At 37.5% G+C, this 24299-nt stretch overlaps 1 protein-coding gene across 2 annotated transcripts in view; it reads right to left on the bottom strand.

Moving 5' to 3' along the window:
* Positions 1-676: 676 nt before the first annotated feature.
* The window catches only part of LOC127068934 (uncharacterized), a 98098-nt gene continuing 74475 nt past the window's right edge, over positions 677-24299 (bottom strand). The window contains exons 3-4 of one of the 2 annotated variants that reach the window (XM_051005377.1): positions 4128-4237; positions 677-1349 (exon numbers count right to left, since the gene is read on the bottom strand). In XM_051005377.1, the coding sequence (XP_050861334.1) occupies positions 1125-1349; positions 4128-4237 (335 nt within the window). In that variant the 3' untranslated portion in view covers positions 677-1124. Of the gene's footprint in view, positions 1350-4127; positions 4238-10338; positions 10595-24299 lie in introns of those variants that run through there. The other variant, XM_051005378.1, reaches the window with a different exon arrangement.

Below are 24299 nucleotides of genomic sequence, written 5' to 3' on the forward strand. Positions count from 1 at the left end.
GTACAGTCTTGGCAATAAAAGATCACGAAAAAAAGGTTCTCCGTTACGATGGGGACTTTGTCTTGGTTTTTTTTTTTTTATTCTTTTTTATTTTTATTTTTATTTATTTTTTTTTTCATTCTTTCTCTCTCTCTCTCTCATTTTTTTCTTCATTGAATTTTTTTTGTCTTTCTCGTTTTTTCTTTCTTCTTTTTTTTCTTCTCTCCTTTTCGCTTTTTATTCGATCTTTCTTGTTTCTTTTTGGATTTGTACGATCGTAATAAAATCGTTTGAAGGTTCGATCAAGAAACATCATCTTCCGTGTTGTTTAATATTTTACACGTAGGTGCTTCGTGTCGAGGAGACGACACGTCGGTTATGGTCGAGAGACAATGGAAAAGCCATAACTTTCTCCGTTGGTAGTCGTTATATCCCGCCGAGAGAAATGTGGATGTCTCTTGGTGGACGCACCTAAAAATAAAGAGATTCCTCTTTCGGTGGTCAACGTAGGAGAGGTTTATAATATTAACACGTAACGCAAAACGATCCGATCCGTTCAATCCATCCGATTCGAGGATTCAAATTTTATAAATAGCATCGTTTATTACATAAATATTTCTTATACATATAATTTTCTTTTTCTAATATTTTTTATATCACATAAATATTACATAATTATATCTTAATATCACAGCAACATTGATACATATGTATCTATCCGTTCGTACAATTCATTTATTAAACGATAATTTTTGAGCATGCGATAATCGCAAATTTCGTAAATTTCTTAAATAATAATTATTCCTTAGCGCTAATAATTCGTCACTTATTCAAACATCGATGCGATATTTATTAAAAGATCTTAGAAAAATAGAAGGAAGATCGATCGTGCGCGTTTAAGCGTATATGTTGATCGAGTCAAGAGAAAAAAAAAAGGAAAAGAAAAGGAAAAAAATTGGAACGAAATTTGAGAAGGTCTCATCGTTAAGTTTTCTAATCAGAAAATTGAATCGTCGTCGACCTCTTGGTACCCTCCTTATTCTCCCTTTCCACCCTCTTTACCCCATCATTTCTCATTTCTCATTTCTCTCGTTCTTTCTTTCTTTTTTTATTTTTGGTCTCCTTTTTCTTTTTCTTCTTTCTTTTCAATTCTTTTTGTCTTTTTTCGATCTCGGACTGTACGACCCGCATGACGCCGTTGTGACACGCGCGGAGGAGGTCGAGAACGGGTCCCCGGAATGCGCGAGTCTCTTTTCGTCCTCGTCCTCGTCCTCGTCCTCGTCGTTGTCGTCGTTTTCGTCGTCGTTGTCATCGTCGTCGTTGTGTCGTTGTCGTTGTCGTTGTTCCCGGCTGGTTGGAAAGAGCCAAGGCTACAATGGGGACACATGTCAAAACAATTGGCACGCAGGTGTATCGAATTTACCGAAGAAACGATGAGAGGTGTCAACCAAACGGTACCCAAAAGAGAAGAATCGTTATGGTTGCGTCACCGAGGCCGTTACTTCGTCATCGATATCATATGAATTTGTTTTCTTTTCCTTTTCTTTCTTTTTGTTTTATCTCTTATCCTTTCTCCATTTTCTTTTTCTACGCCTACTTCTTCTTTTTTTTTTTTTTTAATCGTACAAGAATCGATATACTCAAGATATATGTATGTATGTATATATGTTTGGGTACGTGTAATAATGGTATGTATGTATATGTATAATAAGGAAATGACGAAGAGTAATGAACGAAATTTTCTAAGTCTCTTTTTCAATCCTCCTTTTTCGCCTCTTTTTTTTTTTGATTACTATAGATATATTTTAAACGTAATCGTCGACTAAAGTTACGATTATCGTACCTCTTGCATTGTACATGCACTTACTTACTCTGCACGAGCCATCGGCTCACGTTTGCAGGCTTATACGTCTTTAGTAATTTTGTGTAGGTATATATGTGTGTATATGTATGTATATATATGTTATATTGCAGCAAGCAAAGGAAACGGAGACTCGTAGCCTTCCTTCGACTTGTTGAAAGTAAGAGAAACGAAGAAAAGAGAAGGAAGAAAGGGAAGAGAAAGGTAGATGGTAAATCTCGTACAAGTGTTGGAGTAATAAGAAGAAGAAGGATAGATAGATAGTAATATAAATGAATGAATAGAGAAAGAAAAAAAATGAGAAAGAGAGAGAGAGAGAGAGAGAGAAATATAAAATAAAATAATTCATTTATTTATCCGATTAATATATGTGTATATATACACATATATGCATTTTATAATAATACTGATCGATGTGAAGATCTAAGAAAAAAAAGGATAGATAGATAGATAGATAGATAAAGAATAATATATATAAAAGAGTAAATAAAAAGAAAGAGATAGAAATAAATATAAAATAATTCACTTATTTATCCAATTAACAGACAAACATATACACACATACGTATATATACTTTTAACAATATTACCGATCGATAATAGAGACGAGAAGAAATAAACAAAAAAGATCGAAAACAAAACAAGAATGAAGAAACAGAGATACAGGGGATACAGAGACCGAGGAAGAGAAAGAGAGGAGAAAAATAAATAAACAAACCGATAGAGAATTCGGCGAATACATAGAAGAAAGAAAATAGAAAACAGACAAAAAAGAAAATATAAGAACAAAATTCCATGATCCTCTACCTCGGTGTTTAGTTGGAGAACGAACGTCGTCGAAAGAAGATAGGAGGAGGGAATAAAAGAGGAGGAGAAGGAGGAGAAGTAGAAGCAAGAAGAGGAGAAAAAGTAGGAGGAGGAGGAGAAGAAGGAGGAGGAGGAGGAGGAGGAGATGGTGGTGGATGAGGTGTCGAGGGAACAGAGGGGAGAAAAATGACAATCATCGTCATTTTAATAATATGCAAAGGTATAGTCGACTTCCACGCCGGGCAAGTGTGGCCACAATAGCGTTATATAATGACAAAGACACGTCGGGTCGGCTGGGATACCTTTCGCTCGACAAAAGGCGCGGCGTTAGGGTCATCCTACCGGACCGGAACATGTTTTGTCCGGCATGCAAGCTCGAAGCCTGCGGACAAATGTCACCGATAATGTCTCTTCGCTCGGCCCGTGCTCCGAAAGTCAAAATAACGCGTCGAAAATATCCTCGAGCATTCTCTTTTTCTTTTTCTTTTTTTCTCTCTCTCTCTCTCTCTCTCTCTCTCTCTCTCTCTCTCTCTCTCTCTCTCTCTCTCTCTCTCTCTCTCTCTCTCTCTCTCCGTCTGTCTGTCTCGCTCTCTTCGACTACTAACGCAGAAGCTACCAAAGAATTCGAAATATTCATCGTTTCGATGACTACCACGTTCTTTACTTCTTCTTTATTCTGCACAATTTTTTTTATCATAATTCTTATTGAATCATGTATATGTAAGTATATAAGTAAGTAGTAGTTTTGTATCTGGTCTATCTTTATTATTCTAAAGTTCACGTAAGACACGTGTGTGTGTGTGTGTGCGCGCACGTACTAAGATTTTTAAGTACGTTTTCATTTTTTTTTTTATTCTTTTTATAAATCGTTAATAATGCGTTCGTAATATGCTCATGGATCTTGATAAATGTTCGAATATATTCTATAAGTGTAATCATGGATCATTATAAGTGTCAATCAAATTATGTTCGTACGTGCTCGTTGATCATTACAAACCCTTCAAATATATTCGCATACTCATACTACGTCGTATTCGTAGATCTTTCAACGCTACGTTTCAAACTAAAATCTATTATCGTGTACTTTTTATAAATTGTTATATATACGTATACGTTAAAAAAAATTGTTAGTAAATACGTTAACATCCGTTGATCTTTATAAGTTTTTATATACTTATAAATTATTATATATATACATACATACATACATACATATATATATATATATATATATATATATATATATATATATATATATAGTTATAATAGTTCATATATTATAGTTCATAAATTATTCATAAATAATAAGTAAAACGAACACGTACAAAACTTAATTCCCATGTATAGGTAAACCAGACGGTTTGGTAAGTGTTAAATAATGTATCTATATACAAGTGTGTAAGTATGTATACCGATCCGTCGGGTTGCGAGCTACATTATGAACGACTCGGTTTACGTTTTCCGTTAATTATTCGCCCACCTGAGTCTCCATTGTCTCGTATAAAATTTTTAGGCAGGAAGAGTCTGGACCTGAAGCAACCAACGACATCGTCCTCGTCGCCGTCGTCGTCGTCGTCGTCGTCGTCGTTTCTATTACGAAATAGCATTGTTACGTCGTTATTAGCCTTTGTCCTTACGATCTCTTCTATTAAGTAGAAAAGAAAGAGATAGACAAAAAGAGAAGAAAAGAGAAAGAGAGAGAGAGAGAGAGAGAAAAAAAGAAAAAGACGACTCATGATCTATTTCCAAATAATCTGAGATTTTGCATTTGAAACGAAGGTTGCCGAAAAGACAGAGATAGAGAGAAAGATATATAAAGAGATAAAGAAAGAGAGAAATAAAGAGAGAGAGAGAGAAAGAGAGAGAGAGAGAGAAACGTACGAGGCAAGAGACACGGCCAGCACGCACTTTTACATGCTACGTAACGTCGATTCACACCCACCAATCGGAATGCGCATCGGGCCGAACAAAAGAGAGGCAAACGCCGCGTCAGTGAGAGACCTCTTGTTACAAGAGACACAGTCGCGTTTACAAAATATACTTCGTGTCTGAGTACTTGTCCTAACTCGTGTTCACGAATTCAAATCGAACGTTTCGTTTATCATTAAAATGGAAGAAAGAGAGAAAGAGAGAAAGAGAGAGAGAGAGAGACACGACTTCTTTTTGCTCGATTTAGGTCTAGGATGTTGATAGGCCTTTAATATCATTATAACAACATCACGTTGAAACCTTCTCTATCTTTCTCTCTCTCTCTTTCTTCCTCTCTTTTTCTCTCTGTTTCTTTCTCATTATCTCAACGATAACTAGATTTCATTATATACATAACAGGGATGAGATCAAGAGTATTTCTCTAAGTCCTAAATACAATACTATTCATTCGAATTTATCCACGCATTAGCAATCGTGTAGTTATCGCTAATCTTCTTCTTAATGGTAATTAGGATTGTTATTAGCAATTCGTAGTTCCCCTTTAAACCTCCACGTTCTTCAACGATATAGACAAGTAGTAGGGAAAAGAAAGAGAGAAGACGATTATCCTTACACATGATTATTGCATGATCTTTCACGATCGATTTCTTTGTGTGTGTGTATGTGTTTACGTTCAGAAAGGTGTGTAGTTACGTGGTATCAATGTATTCGAAGTAGATATATCCGAGGAGACATCGTTTGACCCCTATGACTCGTCTCTCTCTCTCTCTCTCTCTCTTTCTCTCTTTTATTTTCTATTTGTTTCTTTTTTTCTTTCCTTCTCTATGCTCTTATATTCAAATCGCGCCGACTAGTTAAGCCTAGATCTTAACGGTATAACATCGAATGAAACAGTTTGTCCGAAATCGGATGATAAAAATTTGTCTCCTTTACTACGTCCTCTTATCGTAACGCTTAAGACTTATCTCCTAACTCGAAAAAAGAAAGAAAGAAAGAAAGAAAGAAAGAAAGATAGATAGATAACAAAAAAGAAAAGAAAGAAATCCAAAAAAAAGAACCATCCCTCGGCCTTTCTTAAAATTATCCCTCGTTTAAAATGAAATTTGAATAATGATACTCTTTTGGCGAATGACGAATATATAAATGAAGGGTATAAAAAAAAGAAAAAGAAAGAAAAAGAAAACAAAAACGAAGAAGAAGAAGAAGAAGAAGAAGAAGAAAAAGAGGGTGTAGTCGAAAAGTATCGGTCAGAAAGAAAAAAGAATAGGGGTTTATACGATATTGTCGAGACGTTTCTCCTCGAGGAGTGAATCTACTTAAAAAAAAAAAAAAATAAAAAAAAAGAGAGAAAAAAGAGAGAGAAAAAAAAAAATTCGGACAATACTTTCTCGACCAAGCGAGAACATTTAAATGTATGTATTCATACGCTCGTGTATTGCTTTGACGAGAGGTGTGGTCAAAATTATTCAAACTGACCCGGACTCTTTTTTTTTCTTCTTGCTCCGGGACACTTTCTAGCTGTGTGGTGCGCGGCGCTGCACCCACGTACTCCTTTATTCCTTTCCACTCTTTACCCCTCCTCGTCCTTGTCTTTCTTCGAGCACGAGCCTCGTTCGTTCATTCTTTCTTTCTCTCTCTCTCTCTCTCTCTCTCTCTCTCTCTCTCTCTCTTTCTCTCTCTCTCTTTCTTTCTCTCTCTCTTTCTCTCTTTAACCATTGTCCCATCAAGAGGGAACCGAATTCGAACGTCGATGACTTCAGACCTTTTCAATCGATGATGACGTAACGACGTACCTAAGAAACTACCTAATTTTATCTTTTTCTTCGATCCTTTAGCAAAGCCCTATACAGGAAGTGCTATAGTATAATGTTCGCTGAGTAGACACCAACTGATTTGAATCGCCAATGAAGAGGACGGACCCAAAGGAAAGAGAAAATAGGATAAGATACATATATGTATACGTATGTGTATGTGTGTATGTATGTATCTATATATATAGTATACATAGGATATACGAAGAGGATAAGGGGAGTGGTCGACGAGACCAACCACCCACCGAAAAATTTTTCTGCCACATATCATGAATGGACAGGGTCAAAGCTGGAGTCTCTATGCTACGGCATGTTCTCTAACAGACTCGACTATGACATATGGGTAGCGCAAAAACCGCCAATACTGATCGATCGGACACGCTAACCAACCCCATGCTTCCTCTTTTTCTATCTTTCTATTCGCTGATCTTTTACCTACTTGTTTCCTTCGTTATTGAAATACCTAAGATAAACATTAACTTCCTTCTTAAGATATTTCATTCCTTCCAACTGTTCGTGCATACCTGTGAGATGTTTCGTTCACTTTTTTTCTTACTTTTTTATTTTCTTTCCCCCCTTTTTTTTAATTGATTTATCTTTCTTTTAATTTACTCACTTTACAAAATAATTGGGCTACATGATAAATAATATCTGCGATAGCTAACCAACTCTATTCTAGACTTGTAACTTTCTCTTACAAATACTTTTCCTAGTTTTATCGAAAAGCAACGAATTCAGAAACAATAAAGATCAAGGAAGCTCGATCTACGTGTGAACAATAACAACTTTCGACCCTTCGATCTCATCGCGTCCGATATATCGAAAGCTATAGGAGACTAACGTCTATAAAGGTCTCTTTCTCTCTCTCTTTCTCTCTTTCTATATATATATATATCTCTCTCTCTTTCTCTCTCTTCCGGCATCCTTCCAGTATAACGTTGGTCTTTTCACTCGGCAGCAGGCCTCCGCTCCGGGGCTTAGGCCGCATTCGCACGATCCTCGACGCTGGGCCACCTTCGGCACGACCTCTCTCGATGCACCTACGGCGAAGGTTTCGCTCGTCGTGTCGTAGGTGGTCGTCTCGATGATGGTGTTGTCCGTTCTAGCCACTGCACACGCACTACTACGAACGTAACATTAAGAATTCATGGTTTTTCATGCGGCATAGCAGTGGTATACGTGTCTATAGAAATATATATATATATATATATATATATATATATATTTCTATATACATAGAGGACGGTTTCCATTATGGACAACGGTCATCATTATGGACAATGATCCATCATTATATCATGGATAATATTATAAGCCAAGGACAAATAGAGAATAAAACGAACGAAAACTTCTTAATACATTTTCTCTCGATCTCACGGATTCTGAACACTTTCGAAATACTCTTTCGCTCGATTATCATTGATCAAAGAATTCCGTGAAACTATCGTGCGGACAGTGAACGCAAGTAAGCAGGTCCCCCCCACTTCCCCCTACCTCCTCTCTCTCTTTCTCTCTCGTTTCTTCTCGTGGAAAGTTCAGTAGCTCTTTCGATCTTTCGAGATCCCTTCAGACGGAGAAGATCTACGACTACCGTATGGCAATTTAGTTCGTATATAGTACGACGGATATAGGTATGTACGTGTGGCCATAAGGAGGGCATCGTATGGTAGTAAGTAAGAAGATACTTCGTTATCTTCTCTTTCAACTATCATTCTTCTTCTTCTTCTTCTTCTTCTTCTCCTCCTCCTCCTCCTTCTCCACCTCCACCTTCATTTTTACCACCTCCACCTATCTTACTCCTTCACTCCACCTTTTCTTCCTCCTTAATCTCTTATTTCATTTTGTATTATATCAAAAAGGCTAAAGCGCTAATAGAAATCACGAGCGATTGTAATGTGAAGGAACGTCGTTATTATCCCTTCTTAAGATATAGCGTATGCGTACGCGATCACATGGAATAGAAGTGACCGTAGGTAAAAGAAGAAGGAGAAGAAGAAAGAGAGAAAGAAAGAGAAAGAGAAAGAGAAAATGTCGAAGAAGAAGAAGAAGAAGAAGAAAAGAAATAGAAGAATACGAAGAAGTAGTAGAAGAAGAAGAAGAAGAAGAAGAAGCAGAAGAGGAGGAAGAAGAGGGAGTAAAGGAGGAAGGGTCAGGCACTCGTTTGCCCCGACGAAAGTTCATCGGTACGGTTAACCGCTCAGCCACACGGTCATGCACGATGCCATCTTTTTTTTTCTCTCTCTCTCTCTCTCTATTTTCTTTTTCCCTTTTATTTGTCTTCTTCTTCGATATATAGAATACTCCGCCCTTTCCTCTCTCTCTCTCTCTTTTTCTCGATCTTCTCCCTATATCTACTATAGTAACACAGGAGCAACTAAGATAGAAAAAAGCAAAAGAGTCAGACTACGCTGCCGCTGCCGCCTCCATCGTCGTCGTCGTCGTCGTCGTCCGTAGCTCTATGTCTCTTAAAACGTCCGCGGAGTCGAGTTTAGACTCCTCCGCGAGTCCTCTTAAAAGACGACGAGGACGGTGCGGTGCGACACACAACACACGACGAGAGTCGTGAGCGAATCGTGGCTTCGGCCTCGCTCTCCTAAGGTACTCCATAGCCGGCTCTCTGCTCCCGATATATAGGGCAACCGTAGAGTCTCACGGTTTCTGCGAGCTATTCATCTGCATGCACTACCAACCTCCCCTTCCCCTCCCCCTTCCTCTGCCCCGTTACCCCCGTACACCCCCTTAACCCCACTCCGCACCCCTCTCTCTCTCTCTCTCTCTATCTCTCTATCTCTTTCTCTGTTTCTCGCTCTCCTCCTTCTCTTTTGCTTCATCCTTTTTCATCCAACTACCACCTCTTCCTCCTCCTCCTCCTCCTCCTCCTCCTCTTCCTCCATCGTCGCCATTTCTCTTCCTCGACTCCTTCGACCGCACGTCGACGCCGCGCCGGCCTCTCTTCAGCCGGCATAGAGACGACTCTTCGGCAAATTTATCGATACGCGATAGCTCTCTCTTTTTCTTTCGATCCTTTTTTTTTTTATTTTCTTTTTATTTGTTTATTTCCTTTTTCTTTCTTTCTTTCTTTCTTTCTTTCTTTCTTTTTCATTTTCTTCTTTCTTTCCTTACTTTTTTCTTTAGTTCTTTCTCTCTCTTTCTCGCTCTCTTTCTTGCTTTCTTTCTTGCATTTTTAACAATATATGTAGGATAGATATATGGATAGATGTTATTGGTAGGACGCTATTGGTAAGAAGCACGACACAGTTTTAAGAGAGTTGCTAGTTAGCTAAGCTACCTAGCTAGCTAGCTAGCTGAACTACACTTTTTCGTTCTACGTATTGGCGAATGGCTAATTACGAGACTCTCGTTACCACGAGCCGGTTGGTAAATTAAGAAAAAGAGAGAAAGAGAGAGAGAGAAAAGAGTGGGTAAAATGGGGTGAAAACTCGAATAGTGCAAAAGAGACGAGGGGAGCAGAGAAGCAAGTGAGTTAAGAAAAAAAAAATGTGATCGACGATCACTAATCTCATGATTTTCTCGATAGAAAAGAAAACTGGGTCACTCGAACTTTCTTTCTTTTTTTATCTCTTTCTTTCTATCTATCTTTTCTTCTTTCTCTTCTTTATATCCCCCCCTTTTATTTTCTTTATTTCTCCTTCTCGTTAAGAACGTTGAAAATCAGTTTATACATTACTCTTCAACGAAATATTCAAGAGGAATTTCAATTTCGACTAGAGAGAAAGAGAATAATCGTGGATCGTAATCGGTTCATCATCAAAAGGGACACACCGTCCCTCTTTCTTCTTCTTCTTTCTCTCTCTATCTCTCTCCTTCTCGCTCGCTTGCGCGAAAAGCAGGAAGGAAGCCTGCGGTCAGCACGGCCGAGACGAATGGAAAATTGTTTTCTGGAATCTTTATCGAAGAAAACGACTTCTGTCTCCGCAACGCTGCCTTTGTCCTCCGTTCTAGGGAGCAAAAGGAGAAATGGAGAACAGGAGGAGAAAGAGGAGGAGGTGGAGGAGGTGGAGAAGGTGAAGGAAGAGAAGAGTAGTGACGTAGAGAGAAGCCCGTGTCTCTTAAACCGGGAGAATAATAGAAGTAGGAAGCAAAAGAGCGTCGCTGTCGTCTTCTTCGCCTTCTTCTTCTTCGTCGTCGTCGTCGTCTTCGTCGTCGTCGTTGTTGTTGTCGTTGTCGTTGTCGTTGGCAGCGCCGGCTGAAAAAAATCGCCAAAGCACATTACACGAAATCACAATGTTTAATGAAAATTGCGCGGGCGTCGTTACCCGAGGCAAACCATCGGTCTCATTCTCTCTCTTTCTATCATTCACCTTCCTCTCTACTATCCAAAGAACGAATCTGAACGTCGTCGTGTGACTTCGGCTCCCGCCGAATCGTGACGATGCAAAGCGGTATTCAGATTGCACTCTTAGCGGTTTCGCCGACTTCTTTTTCTCTGATTTTTTTCTTTCTTTTTTTTTTTAATGTTTTTTTATCTTTCTTTCTCTCTCTTTCTCTCTCTCTCTCTCTCTCTCTCTCTCTCTCTCTATCTATCTATCTTTATGTCTATCTTTCTCTCTTGCTCGCTCAGTTCTCTTGTCGACCGACAAAAGACGGATTTCTGTTGTAACTGCTGGTCAGGCGCAAGCCACTGGCTAACGCAAATAAACATGACAAATTTTTAGTTTACGAAATTTTCACTGGCATTCTCTTTATTTTTTTTTCCTTTTATTTTTTTTTTTATTTCCTAATCCACTATATATATATATATATATATATATATATATATATATATTTATACACATACACAACACGCATACATACATGTCACTTAATATAAACTTAGTATTAACATAGCTTAATATATATATATATATATATATATATATAAATGTATATATATAAATGTATAACTTCATTCTTCTAAATAAAATTTACTGTCATTAGAAATTTATTTTTATTAGATTAAAATAAATTATCCTTTTTTAATAAAAATATTTTTTTTTTATATTTTAAGATTTACGGTATCACTTTACGTATATAATATCCCATTTCATTTTATACTAGTCCGATATTAAAAAGATCAATTACTTGTTTTGTTATATTCTTTATTCGATGAATAACTTGAATGACTATATATATAAAAGTTATTCTTAGAACAATTCATTCTCTTTTTATAAAATACGATCAAACATAGTGAATACTTAAAAAAAAAAAATAAATAAATACTTAGAAAAGACAGATTATTAAAGTATCTCCACAATAGATGACGTTATAAATAAATTATACGATCTTTACATAGATCTTAGTTTCATGGAACAACGATTGAAAGAACGACTATATCATTTATCGATGTATGTATATACATTTTCGTGATAATATCCGTCGTTTAAAATCGATTAGATTTCGATGTTAATCGATCATTCTGAAAATCATTTATTTTCTTTTTATTTCTTTTTTGTTTCTTTTTGTTTCCTTCCTTTCTTTTCTCTCCCTTTTTTCTGTTCTTTTTTGTTGCTTCTTTTTTTTGTTTGTAACACGTAACACATACACGACGAGCGTTTCTAAGGAGAACGGCGTCGAAGCGCCGGTTCTACGTTTCATGCTCGTTCGGCTTTTATCTCCAGGCCGTAAAAGCACGTATCTAATGAGGACGCTTAGCTCTCTCGGTGGTTTACACGTTACTCCCTCGTATTACTATCAATTACTCCGCAAACACGAACGGAACATCGATTACGCTAAGACTTTGCTCTCTTTCGACGCCTTAACGTTCTTATTAACGGCGAGAACGATCGAATTACTTACATTACTTGTTTAGTACTAACTTAAGCAACAGTAAATAGATTCGTTCTTTTTTTTTTCTTTGCTGATCTCTAACACTTATCGCACATCTTTGGAAGTTATCGAAATTTCCAATTTTTCGTAAATAAGGAAGCGAATTTAAACGTACAAAGACGTCATGATTGAAACACATAAAAGAATAATTATTTTGTGAAATATAGAATTTCGATATCTCAACGTTTTGGAAAGAAACGTTTGAAAAGGAAAAACAAATTTTTTTTTCGACGTAATCTAAATTCTAATTATTTAATAATTAATAGAAACTTGTCCCATCCTCTAAATACAATGTAAAATGTGAAACTTTGAAAATGTGATATTTTGAAATCTGGAGATAAAAAATATAAGGGAGGAAAATAAAAGATGTAAGAGAAAGACAGAAGATCTTTCGATTCTCTCACGTGTATCCATAAAGAAAGAGAAAGAGAGATATAGGTATCGAGAGGAAACCGTTTGCTCTCCTATAACGGAGTTACATTTCGAATCGTTACCGAAACGACGAGATCGTTATCGAGTATATACGGATGCGCGATATATCAGTGCTGCCCGAGATTTGCAACGCGGCTCCATGTTCAAGGATGCCGCGGTATGGTGTACAAATCTCGGTGCAAATATCACCGTATTCACCGCGAGCTGCTTACCAACACACGTCCACGTCGTTTACCAAAATGTCAAGTCAGCCGGCTATATTCCCTCCAATCGGATCGGAGACCCTTTTGCACCCTATCGATTTCGATCGCTCCATTACCCACTCTCTTATTTGTTTTATGATTTTCTAAAACTTCGCACTGAGATAGTTCAAGGATAAATTTCCAAAAGAAAAAAAAAAGAAATAATACGATTTAAAATATCATTATCAATAGATTCTTAAATACGATCTTCGTTGATGTAAAACATTGATCCAGATAATATTAGAAATGAATACTCAGTAATATGTAAAAAGAAACGAAAGGATAGAATAATAATATTAATTATATTAATATTATAGATTTTTTTATTATAAGATAATTTTTATATTATTCTTTCTAATGATGAATACTTCTTTTTTTCTTCTTGATTCTGAAAATATCGAAAATGTTACTTCTCAGAATGAGAGCCTGGATCCATTACAAAGGAGAGAGATTGTCAGCGATGTACAGAAGAAAAAAATTGTGAAAAGAAAATAAAAAAGAGCAGAAAAGAAACGGAATAACCTAAGATAATTTTTATAGTACACTAATCGCTATTCACGATATTCAAGAATGTTTAGAAAAATTAATAAAATATATTTCAAGATATTATTTGCATGTATTAAAAAACGACGATTCATTGAAAAATATAAATCCTGAATATAATATATCTAATATTCCCAATCACGAATATAACATTCGTTTTTATCGGATGATTAAAATAAAAAAAAAAAAAAATATAAAAAAATTAGAAAAACCTAGAACTTGCAAACGGGTCCGAAAAAGGAAAATCCTTTTAATTCTCTCATCAATACATATATACATACATAGATACATCCATACATAGATTCGTTCATTCATTCGTACATACATACATACATAAATACATGAATACATATGTATGTATGTCATTTTTAAAAAGCAAAGTTAAAGCCGGAAGAAGGTTCACATTAGAGAAGGTTCACTCTTTCTCTCTCTCTCTCTCTCTCTCTCTCTCTTTCTCTCTCTTTCTCTCGTTAGAACGAAACGACGAGTTGGCGAATATGTGTTTGAACGGTTCAGTCTCAACGCGTCGGACGTATCTCTCGCGGAATTGCGCGGTCCCGATGAGAAGAACGAAGAAACATAAGAAGAAGAAAGAGACGAAGAAGAAAAAGAAAAAGAAGAAGAAGAAGAAGAAGAAGAAGAAGAAGAAGAAGAAGAAGAAGAAGAAAAAGAAGAAGAGGAAGAGAAGAAGGAGGAGGAGGAGAAGAGCGCGAAGCTGAAGCTGCTGTTGGCGAGGACTGGCTGCCCGATCCCGAGAGCCGAAGTGAAAGTTAGATGTGTGGGCACGGGATGCGCACGAATTCATTTTTTCGGCCTCATCGCAGAGACTTTTTTACCCCCCTTCCCCTCCTCCTCCTTCTCCACCCCTCTCCCTCTCCCTCCTCTTCCCGTCTTAGCATTGGTTCCCATGTATATACCGTCGACCTAGCCTATATGGCCGGCAAAGCGCGATATCTTGGCGCAAGCACACTAACACGAGCGAGGACGAGCGAACACGTACGCGTGCATGCACGTGCTGCACGAGCGTGGGTCCCTCGTTGCATCTCTTTCTCTCTCTCTCTTTCTCTCTTTCACCTTTCTTGCGTATTATCGTCGTTCATTCTCTTTCTCTCTCTAACATATATGCATGTACACATATAGCAACACGTACACGTGCTGCACGAGTCCCTCGTTGCATCTCTCTCTCTTTCTCTTTCTCTTTCTCTTTTACCTTCTTGCGTATCACCATCATTCTCTCTCTCTCTCTCTTTCTCCTCTCTCCTATCTCTCTTTCTTTCTCTCTAACACATATAGTAGAAGAGCAGCGGCAACTTGTACCGTCCGCTACTCCCGTGGCCTGCCTTCTAGCCGTGACTTATCGGCCACCTCCGCGCACCTTAGACGCGTCCCTAAGCATACATCTCTCTCTCTTTTTCTTTCGATAGTCGCGTATCGTTTGTTGTAGTATGGTGAGACCCGATTCCATAGACGACGTCTCTCGATATCTCGCAGCTCGTGGGATCGAGAACGAAACGTTTCGGGCGTCTCGACGCTCCCCGTACAACACTCCTCTCCTCTCCCCTCTCCTCACTCTTCTTCTTCCTCCTCCTCCTCCTCCTCTTCCTTCTCCTCCTCCTCCTTCTTCTCTTCTTCTTCTTTTTCCTCTTTTTTCCTCTCCTTCTTCTCGTGCCGATGTTTATCGTAGAAAGCACCTGCGCTCGATTCCGTTCTAAGATCTTTAGAGCTTAGAGGGAAAATAGGCGGGCTACGCGAGATATTAACAGAGAAGAAGGAAATTCCGTCCGGTTTCATAGTTCGAGAACTATGGTAAACGTCCGGGTAAACTTTAAGATTGTAGTTCGTAGCGATTTCAACTTCGTGGCCATTTTAAAGGAGGATACATACATACATAGACACGTAGTACTTACTTACTTAGTTACTTACTTACATACTATCGTACGATAGGATCTCTTTTCTCATCGTAATTAGAACGATGATTGGGATTTTCTCGTGAGACGTGAGCCTAACCAAGAAGAAGTTATATGTATGGGTACATCGTTGGATTTTCTCTCTCTCTCTCTCTCTCTCTCTCTCTCTCTCTCTATGTCGAGGCTTGTATCGGAGAACGTGGATCTGGTTTGTTGCTTCTGTTGCTTCCGTTCTTCTGTTGGCTTCTGTAGAACACGAGGTTTGATTGAAAACTAGACGAGGAGGACACATTGATTTTCTCTTTTATTCGTTAATTTCGAATACGGAAGCAATGAGAATATAGAAAATGTTTTTCTTAAGGTAGATAAAGAATATTTCTGAAGGAGGGAGTATATGTACATACGTGTATGTATTTGTGTGTATGAGTGAGTGTCTAAGGAAAAAAGGATGAGCTCGACAAAGAATAAGGGACTCTATAGATTCAACCTGCCATAGATATCGCGATGTCTTCTTTTAACAGAGTGTACAGGCAGGGTCGTCGACGACGAAAACAATAATGTACCGGAGGGGTAGAAGGCGAGAAGGGGGATGAAAGAGGAAGAGGTTGGAGCGACGGGGGTGGTGATGGTGATGGTGGTACTGGTGGTGCTAGTGGTAGTGGTTGTTATCGATCGAAACGTCTCGAAACAATGACTTCGTCTAGGACACCTAACAAATGATCGTCTTCTTATCGGGTTCCACCGAGTGTAACACAAAAATCACGGTCAGCTTTTCTCCTCGTGATCGTCAAAATCGGTTGTTCGACGACGCAAGAAAGAACGTTTAGCTCTTGTCCTATCGATCTTTTTATGATTACCGGTGACCCATATTGTTTCTCTTTTTCTCTTGTTCTTTTTTTTCCTTTTTTTTCTTTTTTCTCTGTTTTTTTTTTTTTATTCGTATATATTTTTTTTTATTCCATTCGGTAGGAACTCTGGAAGATTTATTTTTGTTTCTTTTTCTTTTTTTTTTTTTTATATTTTCCTCTTTTTTTGTCGGTAGTAACGTTCTATCTCCGATCGTTCGAATTGTATTTATGACCAACTGTATAGATAAAAATTTTCGGAAGGAAAAAAGAGATAGATATATTATCGTGAAACAACAGGATCATCGAAACGAGTAACGCTTGCACGTGACTAGTTCTGATATGTATATGGCCATTGGCGAATAAGCAGCTCTACTCCAAGCCAATCAACTCGCATAATGGAGATCGATAGCCATAAGCCGATCGTGAAGCGAACGCGATATTCCTATGTATAAGCTCGTGCTCATAGCACTCTCTCTTTCTCTCTCTCTCTATCTATCTATCTATCTATATATCTTTCTCTTTCTCTTGCTTTATATCGAAGGAGGATGTGATTTTCGAAACTGCTCCTTCGTGCGTCCACGAGAGACAGATATTACGTTGATTGAGCGAAACGATAAGCTATCGATATCTCTCTCTCTCTCTCTCTCTCTCTCTCTCTCTCTTGATCGTACGAACTATCGTCGAAACGTAGAGTCTCGTAGATTTACTTCGAAATTCGTAATTTCGGAAGATTTATTTTTACGATTTTAAAAGAAAATAAAAGAAAGAATAGAGACGAATCAATCGGTAGATCCATAGATCGTCCATATTTTTGATTTCATAAATTGTTATGATCGTTCACGAACGATAAAAATTGTCGTGAACAATGCCGTTTAGTTTTCGTTTGATTTCATAGAAAAACAAAGAATAAAAAAAAAAAATAAGAAAAGAGGAAAAAAATTTCCCAAAGAAAGACACGACTTATCGATCGTTTCCACGAAGGATTCATAAAGACCGTAAATCAAGGCGACTTTATGCGGCTAGGAAAGAAATACATACTTCGAAGGCCGCGTCTGAGAAGACATCCTTTTTTTTTCCTCTCGTCGTCGAGTAGTACGGTTCTTATCGTTGAACAAACGAAAAATAAAAAGGTGACGTGGTGGTGTCGGGAGTCAGAGTTGGGTGTCGGAGGAGGAGGGGGAGGGGCAGGGATAGAGGCAAAAAAGAAAAAAAAAGAAAAATAAAAAGAAACGAGAACCGGACGAACGGACAAATACGTCTCGGAGATGAAATAGCGGCACTGTCCACTCTGTGCCCCACCTGTTTCCTTATCTAAAGCAAATATTACAATGTCCTATCGGTTACGTACTGGAAACGTGGGGGTCAATCTTTGAAAAGATAGAAAAAATCTTTGTTGGTAAAGGAAATTTTCTAAAACGGAGAAAAAAATAGAAAAGCTGAAAGAAAAAGGAAGGAAAATAAAGAGAGAAGGCAAAATAAAAGAGGAAAAAAAGAAGTAATTTTTATTTAAGAATAAAAACGTGGGATTTGTATGGTACGGCATTAGGACACTGATATCCTATGGCATAATAAAACGTTAGAACGTTAGAATCGATCGTGCAACTCGAAGAAAGCAAATACGAGTCGGCGTACGAACGCATAATGCAATGACGTGTAAGGAACGAGTAGCGATGCACCGGCGATGCATAGAGAACCAGACAAGGGCCTGCCTGCGTGGAGTTAGAGTGTTAAGTGAAAGTCAGGTAAAATCCCTGACCACGATGCTCTCCGACCCTCCCATTTGGCTCACTTAGCCGTTGAAAGGCGCGTTGCCGAAGAGAAACATCGCAAGAACTTGTTGGCCACGTGGCCGCGTGACGTTGAAAACACCTACGTTTTCGATCTTATAATTATGATTCGACGTAATGTTTATTCGAAGTCGATTTATATCGAAGAAAACGATATTACGAGATTCTAGAGCGAAATTTTCTTTTCGTTTTTTCCTTCTTCTTTTCAAATCGAATTCGTCTTTCAACTGGATTTAAGAAGTTCAAAAAAATTGATACGATCCGGAATAGAAATGAAGAATTTTCAATAATTTCCAATGACATTAGAATTGACTCGACATGAAAAACGTCATAATAAGATAATAATAGAATTTCGTATTAAAAAAAGAAAAAAAGAAAGAAAGAAAAAATAAGAATAAAAACGAGATCAATGAATTCGATCGAATAACACGAACGTGAATTCGTACAAATCGAATTGTTGATCGTTTGAGAGAAGTATAATGATCGAGCACAAGGGTGACAAATCGTGGATCATTTTCACGCCCAACTGTTAACGTTGCTCCCTCGTTGATTTTGAATTTCTGAAGGACAGTAAGAAGAAGAGACGTACGAGGTCGGATCTTTTTCTCTTTTTTATTCTCTTTTATTTTTTTTTATTTTTTTTTTCGGACGGTGTCAACGACAAAGGAGTTCCATGGTCCTGGAGAATCGTGGTGGTCATAATGCACGCCAGGATTAGGATCATCGAACCTATAGGACCACCCAATAGGGTAGGAAATCGCCCGTGGAATCGCGCGAGGATTACTTCCTTAGCGACGTGTGACTAAGAAAGGCGTAGGTGTCCCATCGATCCCCTAAACAAAATGTCGGAAAGAATAGATCCTTCGAAAGATGCTCTCCTTTATTTTCGAGTAGCCCACCTCTAGAAACGTGATCGGTAATCATTTTCTATACCTAAATATTTCATAATAATAGAATTTTATTATTCTTCGCACACTTACGATATTTTTTAATATAATTTTTTAACATTATTACGATCGTTTCTATTCTCTAATTCAATATTCGAATGAAATTTTTTGTCTAACATCTCGACTCGACGTTGCATTCTATATTTTTTCTGCCCCCTTTTTTTTTTTTTTTTTTTTTTATAATGTGATCAATGATATTATTTCCTACGTTCTTGAATTAATCTTTCAGTCTTCTTTCTTTTTTTCTTTAAAACGCGATCGGATTAATTTTTCTTATTATATACGTACTCATATATACGTTAATTTAATATATAATTTAATTCAATATTATAAACACACTTATTACATAGGTCATTGTAATGTCCTTGAAGTAGGTATTCGACGTACGACAACATTCCCTCTAAAGCTACAGTTTTGTTTCTCTTGTTTTCCATATCGTATCGTAAATTTTTTTTTGAATATTTATTCCTAGAAAACATTTCCAAAACATTTTGTATAACTTTGTGACGGGAAATTATAAAAACCTTAACGTCCTCGGTATCGATCTCTCAGGAACAGTAGATAATATTTCGTCCTCGGGAGAAGAATAAAATCGGCCATGCCGAATGAGAAACATCGAAGGTTCCCATGAACCTAACTGTTCGATTGCCCGGACCCAATATTTGAGATCTCTGGTTTCAATCGAAAATCAACGGCGAGAGAGAAAGTACATTCGAGCTGCTACAAAGGAAGACAGGTATGTACGTAAAGAGAGAAAGAGAAGGAGAGAGAGAAAGAGAGAGAAAGAAAGAGATTCCTAGACAAAGATTCCGGGTTCGACAGGAACACAGAGAAATACAGGGGGAGAGAGAGAGAGAGAGAGAGAGAGAGAGAGAAAGAGGAGGAAGGTAAAAAAATCTGTCTGCCCTAACGGATTCTAGGGTGGAAGGGCCAGCCCTAGTGGGGTAGCAAAGGTAAAAAACGGTGCATAGAACGAAGAGAGTTTTTAAAAGAAAGAAAGAGAGAAAGAGAGAGAGAGAGAGAGACCGATGGTGTTGTCTCCTTCTCTCTCATTTTGTTTCACATCTCTCGAAAGAACCGTTCGTTTACGGAATAAAACGGAAAGTGTATTTAAACTAGCCGATCTCTGTCCCTCTACTAAGTTTTAACGATATCTCTGATTGAAAAGAAGATCGATATCGATAGAATTAAAAAAAAAAAGAAAAAAGAAAAAGGAAAAGCAAAGGACAAAAGAAAAGATAGGAGAAGAACAAAGAGAAAAAAAGGAGAAGAAAGAGAAGAGAAGGATGGAACGATTTAGTCTTAACGAAATGAAAATAGAATTAAATTAAATTAAAAAAAAAAAAAAAAACAGAGGAAAAGAAAATGGATTCTCATCATTTCTGTTCGTATTCTCATACGATTTACTCGTAATATAATTATCTCTTCCCACTCGTCACCGTCCGATTTCTCAGTCTTTTCTCTCTCTCTCTCTCTCTGTTAGTAAGCAACGGCTGACTGTCCGTCCCTCCGTTTCACTCTTATCTTTACGATATTTGCGTGCATTATCTCTCGCGCTACGGCATACACGCTCTGGGATTTCTAGGCAAAAGCGAGTCGCCAGTCGTTTTCGTTCGCTCTCGACTCTTGTTATAAAAGACGCGAGGAAGATAGATAGAGAGAAAGAGAACGAAAGAGAGAAAGAAAGAGAAAGAGAGAGAGAGAGAAAATAAACTCGAGGCTTTTCTTTATCTCACGAGGAAGAATTAATCCAGTGAAGCTGTGGACAAGGTTTTCTCTCACTCTATCTCTCTGTCTTTATATCTCTATCTCTTTCTTTCCTCCTTTTTTCTCCTTTTTTTTTTTCGAGAGCGTCGCATCGAAAAATAATCGCAGCTTCCCTCTCCTTCCATCTTTCTTCTCCTTGTCACCCTCTTCTCCTTCAACAAGAATCTCTGACTATCTATCTCTCTTTTCCTCCTTCCCTCCCTCCCTCCCTCCCTCTTTCTCTCTTTTGCCCCCCGTTATGACGTTACGCTGCTAATTAGCATAGTCATCCACAGGTGGTTGATCGTGAAATATATCGCCAGCTTGGTATATACATACATACATATATATATATATATATATATATACACATACACACATACACATGTATATATATTACATAGAAACGTATATGTATCTTTGTCTCTCTATTCGTGTCCGTCTCTCTCTATCTCTCTATCTCTCTATCTTTCTCTCTCTCTCTCTATCTCTCTCTCTCTCTCTCTCTCTCTCTCTCTCTCTCTCTCTCTCTCTCTCTCTCTCTCTCTCTCTCTGTGTGTGTATGTGCAGGTTTATTCGAATAAGAAGAGAGTAAGCGCTCGCGCGTTCGCGCACTCTCACCAGTCAGAAACGAGTTCTCCGAGAGATAAAGGAGAAAAGTTTCTTTCGTCCTAGCAATTTTCTTCCTCGTCCTTGCTACTATTACCTACCACTTCTGTCTACATCCTCGTTATCCCTTCCTTCCTTCCTTCCTTCCTTCCTTCCTTCCTTCCTTCCTTCCTTTTTTCTTCCCTCCCTCAGTTACTTATTCGATTATTCTCTCAAAATCGAGCGTTAATTATTTTACTCGCTGATTCTTACTCGCCAATTATCATAAGCGTCGCGATATCGCCCTCCTGACATTTTATCCGTTTCTGATTTCTCAATCGTCGTCGTGTGCCACGAGCGATTGGATTGGAATTTACAGATACTATATATGTACACACATATATATATATATATGTATGTAAGATTTGAATCGTCGACTTTACATATTTTATACATAATTAAAATATCAATTAATACTTTATAATATTTATGTGATAAATATATCCAACGTAATAATTTATTATTGATGAAATATCGTAGAAAAGAAAACAACAATATGTATATATATATATATATATATATATATATATATATATAAATATGTATATCGATTATTAATTTATTTATTAATTCTCGATGATCGATTGATGGATATCGATCGTAAAAAAAAAAGAAAGCAAAAGGGAAAAAGAAAATCAAATGAAATGTTATTAGAGTCATTACATCGGAGAAAAATCATTTTCTTTTTTTACATAAGCAGATCGTTTCATAACACATTACGTATTTTTCTAATCATCCGATTAATTCCCATATCTTATATAATTTCAATATCGTATATTAATAATTGTAATAGAAAGTACGTCATTGATCACGATTTTTGTTTCTTTCCTTTTCACTTCTCTCTTTCTCTCTAATGTCCTAAGTAATTGAATTGTCGCAATCTGTTAAATCGATTATTCCGAGGTTTTCTTAAGCAAAGGATTGAAAATACGTGGAGCCGATGGACGCTGTTAATTCCATGGAATTTTGCACGAATTTGCATAATCGAGTATAAGAGGAGGAGAAAGAAGAAGAAAAAGAAGAGAAAGAGGAGAAAGAGGAGGAGGACTTTCCTTCGCCAATTGGCTGGTGCACCGACAGAAACCGGCTTCGACGTTCCCGTTTATCGTTCGCGTTTAAATATCGAGCATATATACTCTCAGTGAAAAGAGAAAGAGAAAGAGATAGATATAGATGGATGGATAGATAGACAGAAAGAGTGAATGAATGAGAGAGAGAGAGAGAGAGAGAGAGAGAGAGAAAGAAAGAAGAAGAAGAGACACCCGATCTCTCTCGACGTTGTCCGTGCCTTCGACAATGAACGAGTCCACTTTAAAACAAAGGGTCCTATCGGAATAAACGCTTTTTCAATACGAGGAGACTAGCATGAGGGCTGTCCACTGCAGACACCGATGCTACGCCATGATTAACTTCAAACGACTCGCGTCCGTCCACGTTCCGTATTATATTCCGAAAAAAGCAACAGAAAGAAAAAAAAAAAAATAAAAAAGGGATATATATTTTTTTTTTTATAATCCAACCACCCCATCTATCTCTCGCTTTCTCTCTCTCTCTCTCTCTCCCTCTTCTCGATTCTGTATACCTACATAGATAGTAGATACACACACGTGCATATATACACACATACTATTCACTCTCTTTCTCTCTTTTACTTCTTTTCAGGCTCTGGTACTCGAGCTGTCGGGACGCTTATCTTATCGTACCACACGGAAAATTGTTCGACGCTAGGTCCGACGTTTCTTCGTTAGGTGCCAAACTCCGACTATACTATCCCGCCGTTTCATTAATTAATCAATTTATTAATTTATTCATCTTCAAATTGATACTCTCTAATCGATCATTTTTTTCTTTTGGTTTGTTTTGTTTTAGTTCTTATCTCTCTATTCCCCATTCTATTCTATTCTCGTCGAATGAATTCTGATCAGACGAATTCGATTTTTATAAATTTTGTTATTTCGTTGCTGACGTTGATTTCGAAATTCTTTTCCCGTCTTTTTTCTCTTTTTGGATATAAACGTATTCTTTTCCATTTACCTTCCTTTCTTTAATTAAGAACGATCGGATATCAAAGACGTATAAAATCTATGTTGACCCGATTTTCGTGATAGTCGTCGTCGTGCGAAAAGGACGAGTCTAGTCAGAAACGTTTTTGCGTGGATCGGTAACGAAAGAAGGAAAAGGGGAAAGGGGAGAAGGGGAGAAGGGGAGAAGGGAAAGAGGGGACGCTCGTTGAAGGTGCAGGCAGAATGAAGTAAGCGAGTTAAAGCAGAGTCAAGCATAAGGCGGCAGCACAAGTGGAGTTAGACAGGGCCAGTTTCTCACAGAGCCATCGAGAACTTTCTCTGTACGTCGCGGATTTTTCTTAGCGTATTCGTATAGGTCGTGCCACGGGGTCAGGAATGCCCTTAATAAAGTAACCACGCCGCGCGAGTATCCTCGCGACGCGAATACGCTTGTTACGCGCCTGCGCGCCAAACTCTAATGTCAATTTTCTTTCTTTTCTACGTGCAGTTAGAAAACGTTTATACACTTCACTCACGCACGCACTTATCTATTTGTCGTAAGGTATATTTTTTGTTAACATTTTTTGTATACTACATACATTCGTACAGTCCATTCTTCATACGAGCGATAGAGATTTTTTTTTTTTTTTCAAATATGTCCAAACTAAATAATTTTCATCGAATGGATATCAATATTTATATTATTTTTTTTCTCGATTCTTTAGATCGTGATTGATGCAAATTTATTGTAAATATGTTTATATGTATGTGTATAGATTATACAATAGAGTTTTTTCAAATAACTTCAGACATAAATTTATATCGAATGAATATCAATATTCATATTATTTTTTTCATTCTTTACATGTAGATTAATCGTAAGTTTTCTTTTTCTTCTTGGATATATTCACTCGTTGATTATACATAGAGCAAAATTTCGAATAATTAAGAGATAATTTCGATCAAATGAATCAATATTTATA

The sequence above is a fragment of the Vespula vulgaris genome, chromosome 14 (genome assembly GCF_905475345.1).
Source record: "Vespula vulgaris chromosome 14, iyVesVulg1.1, whole genome shotgun sequence".
Lineage (NCBI taxonomy): Eukaryota > Metazoa > Arthropoda > Insecta > Hymenoptera > Vespidae > Vespula > Vespula vulgaris.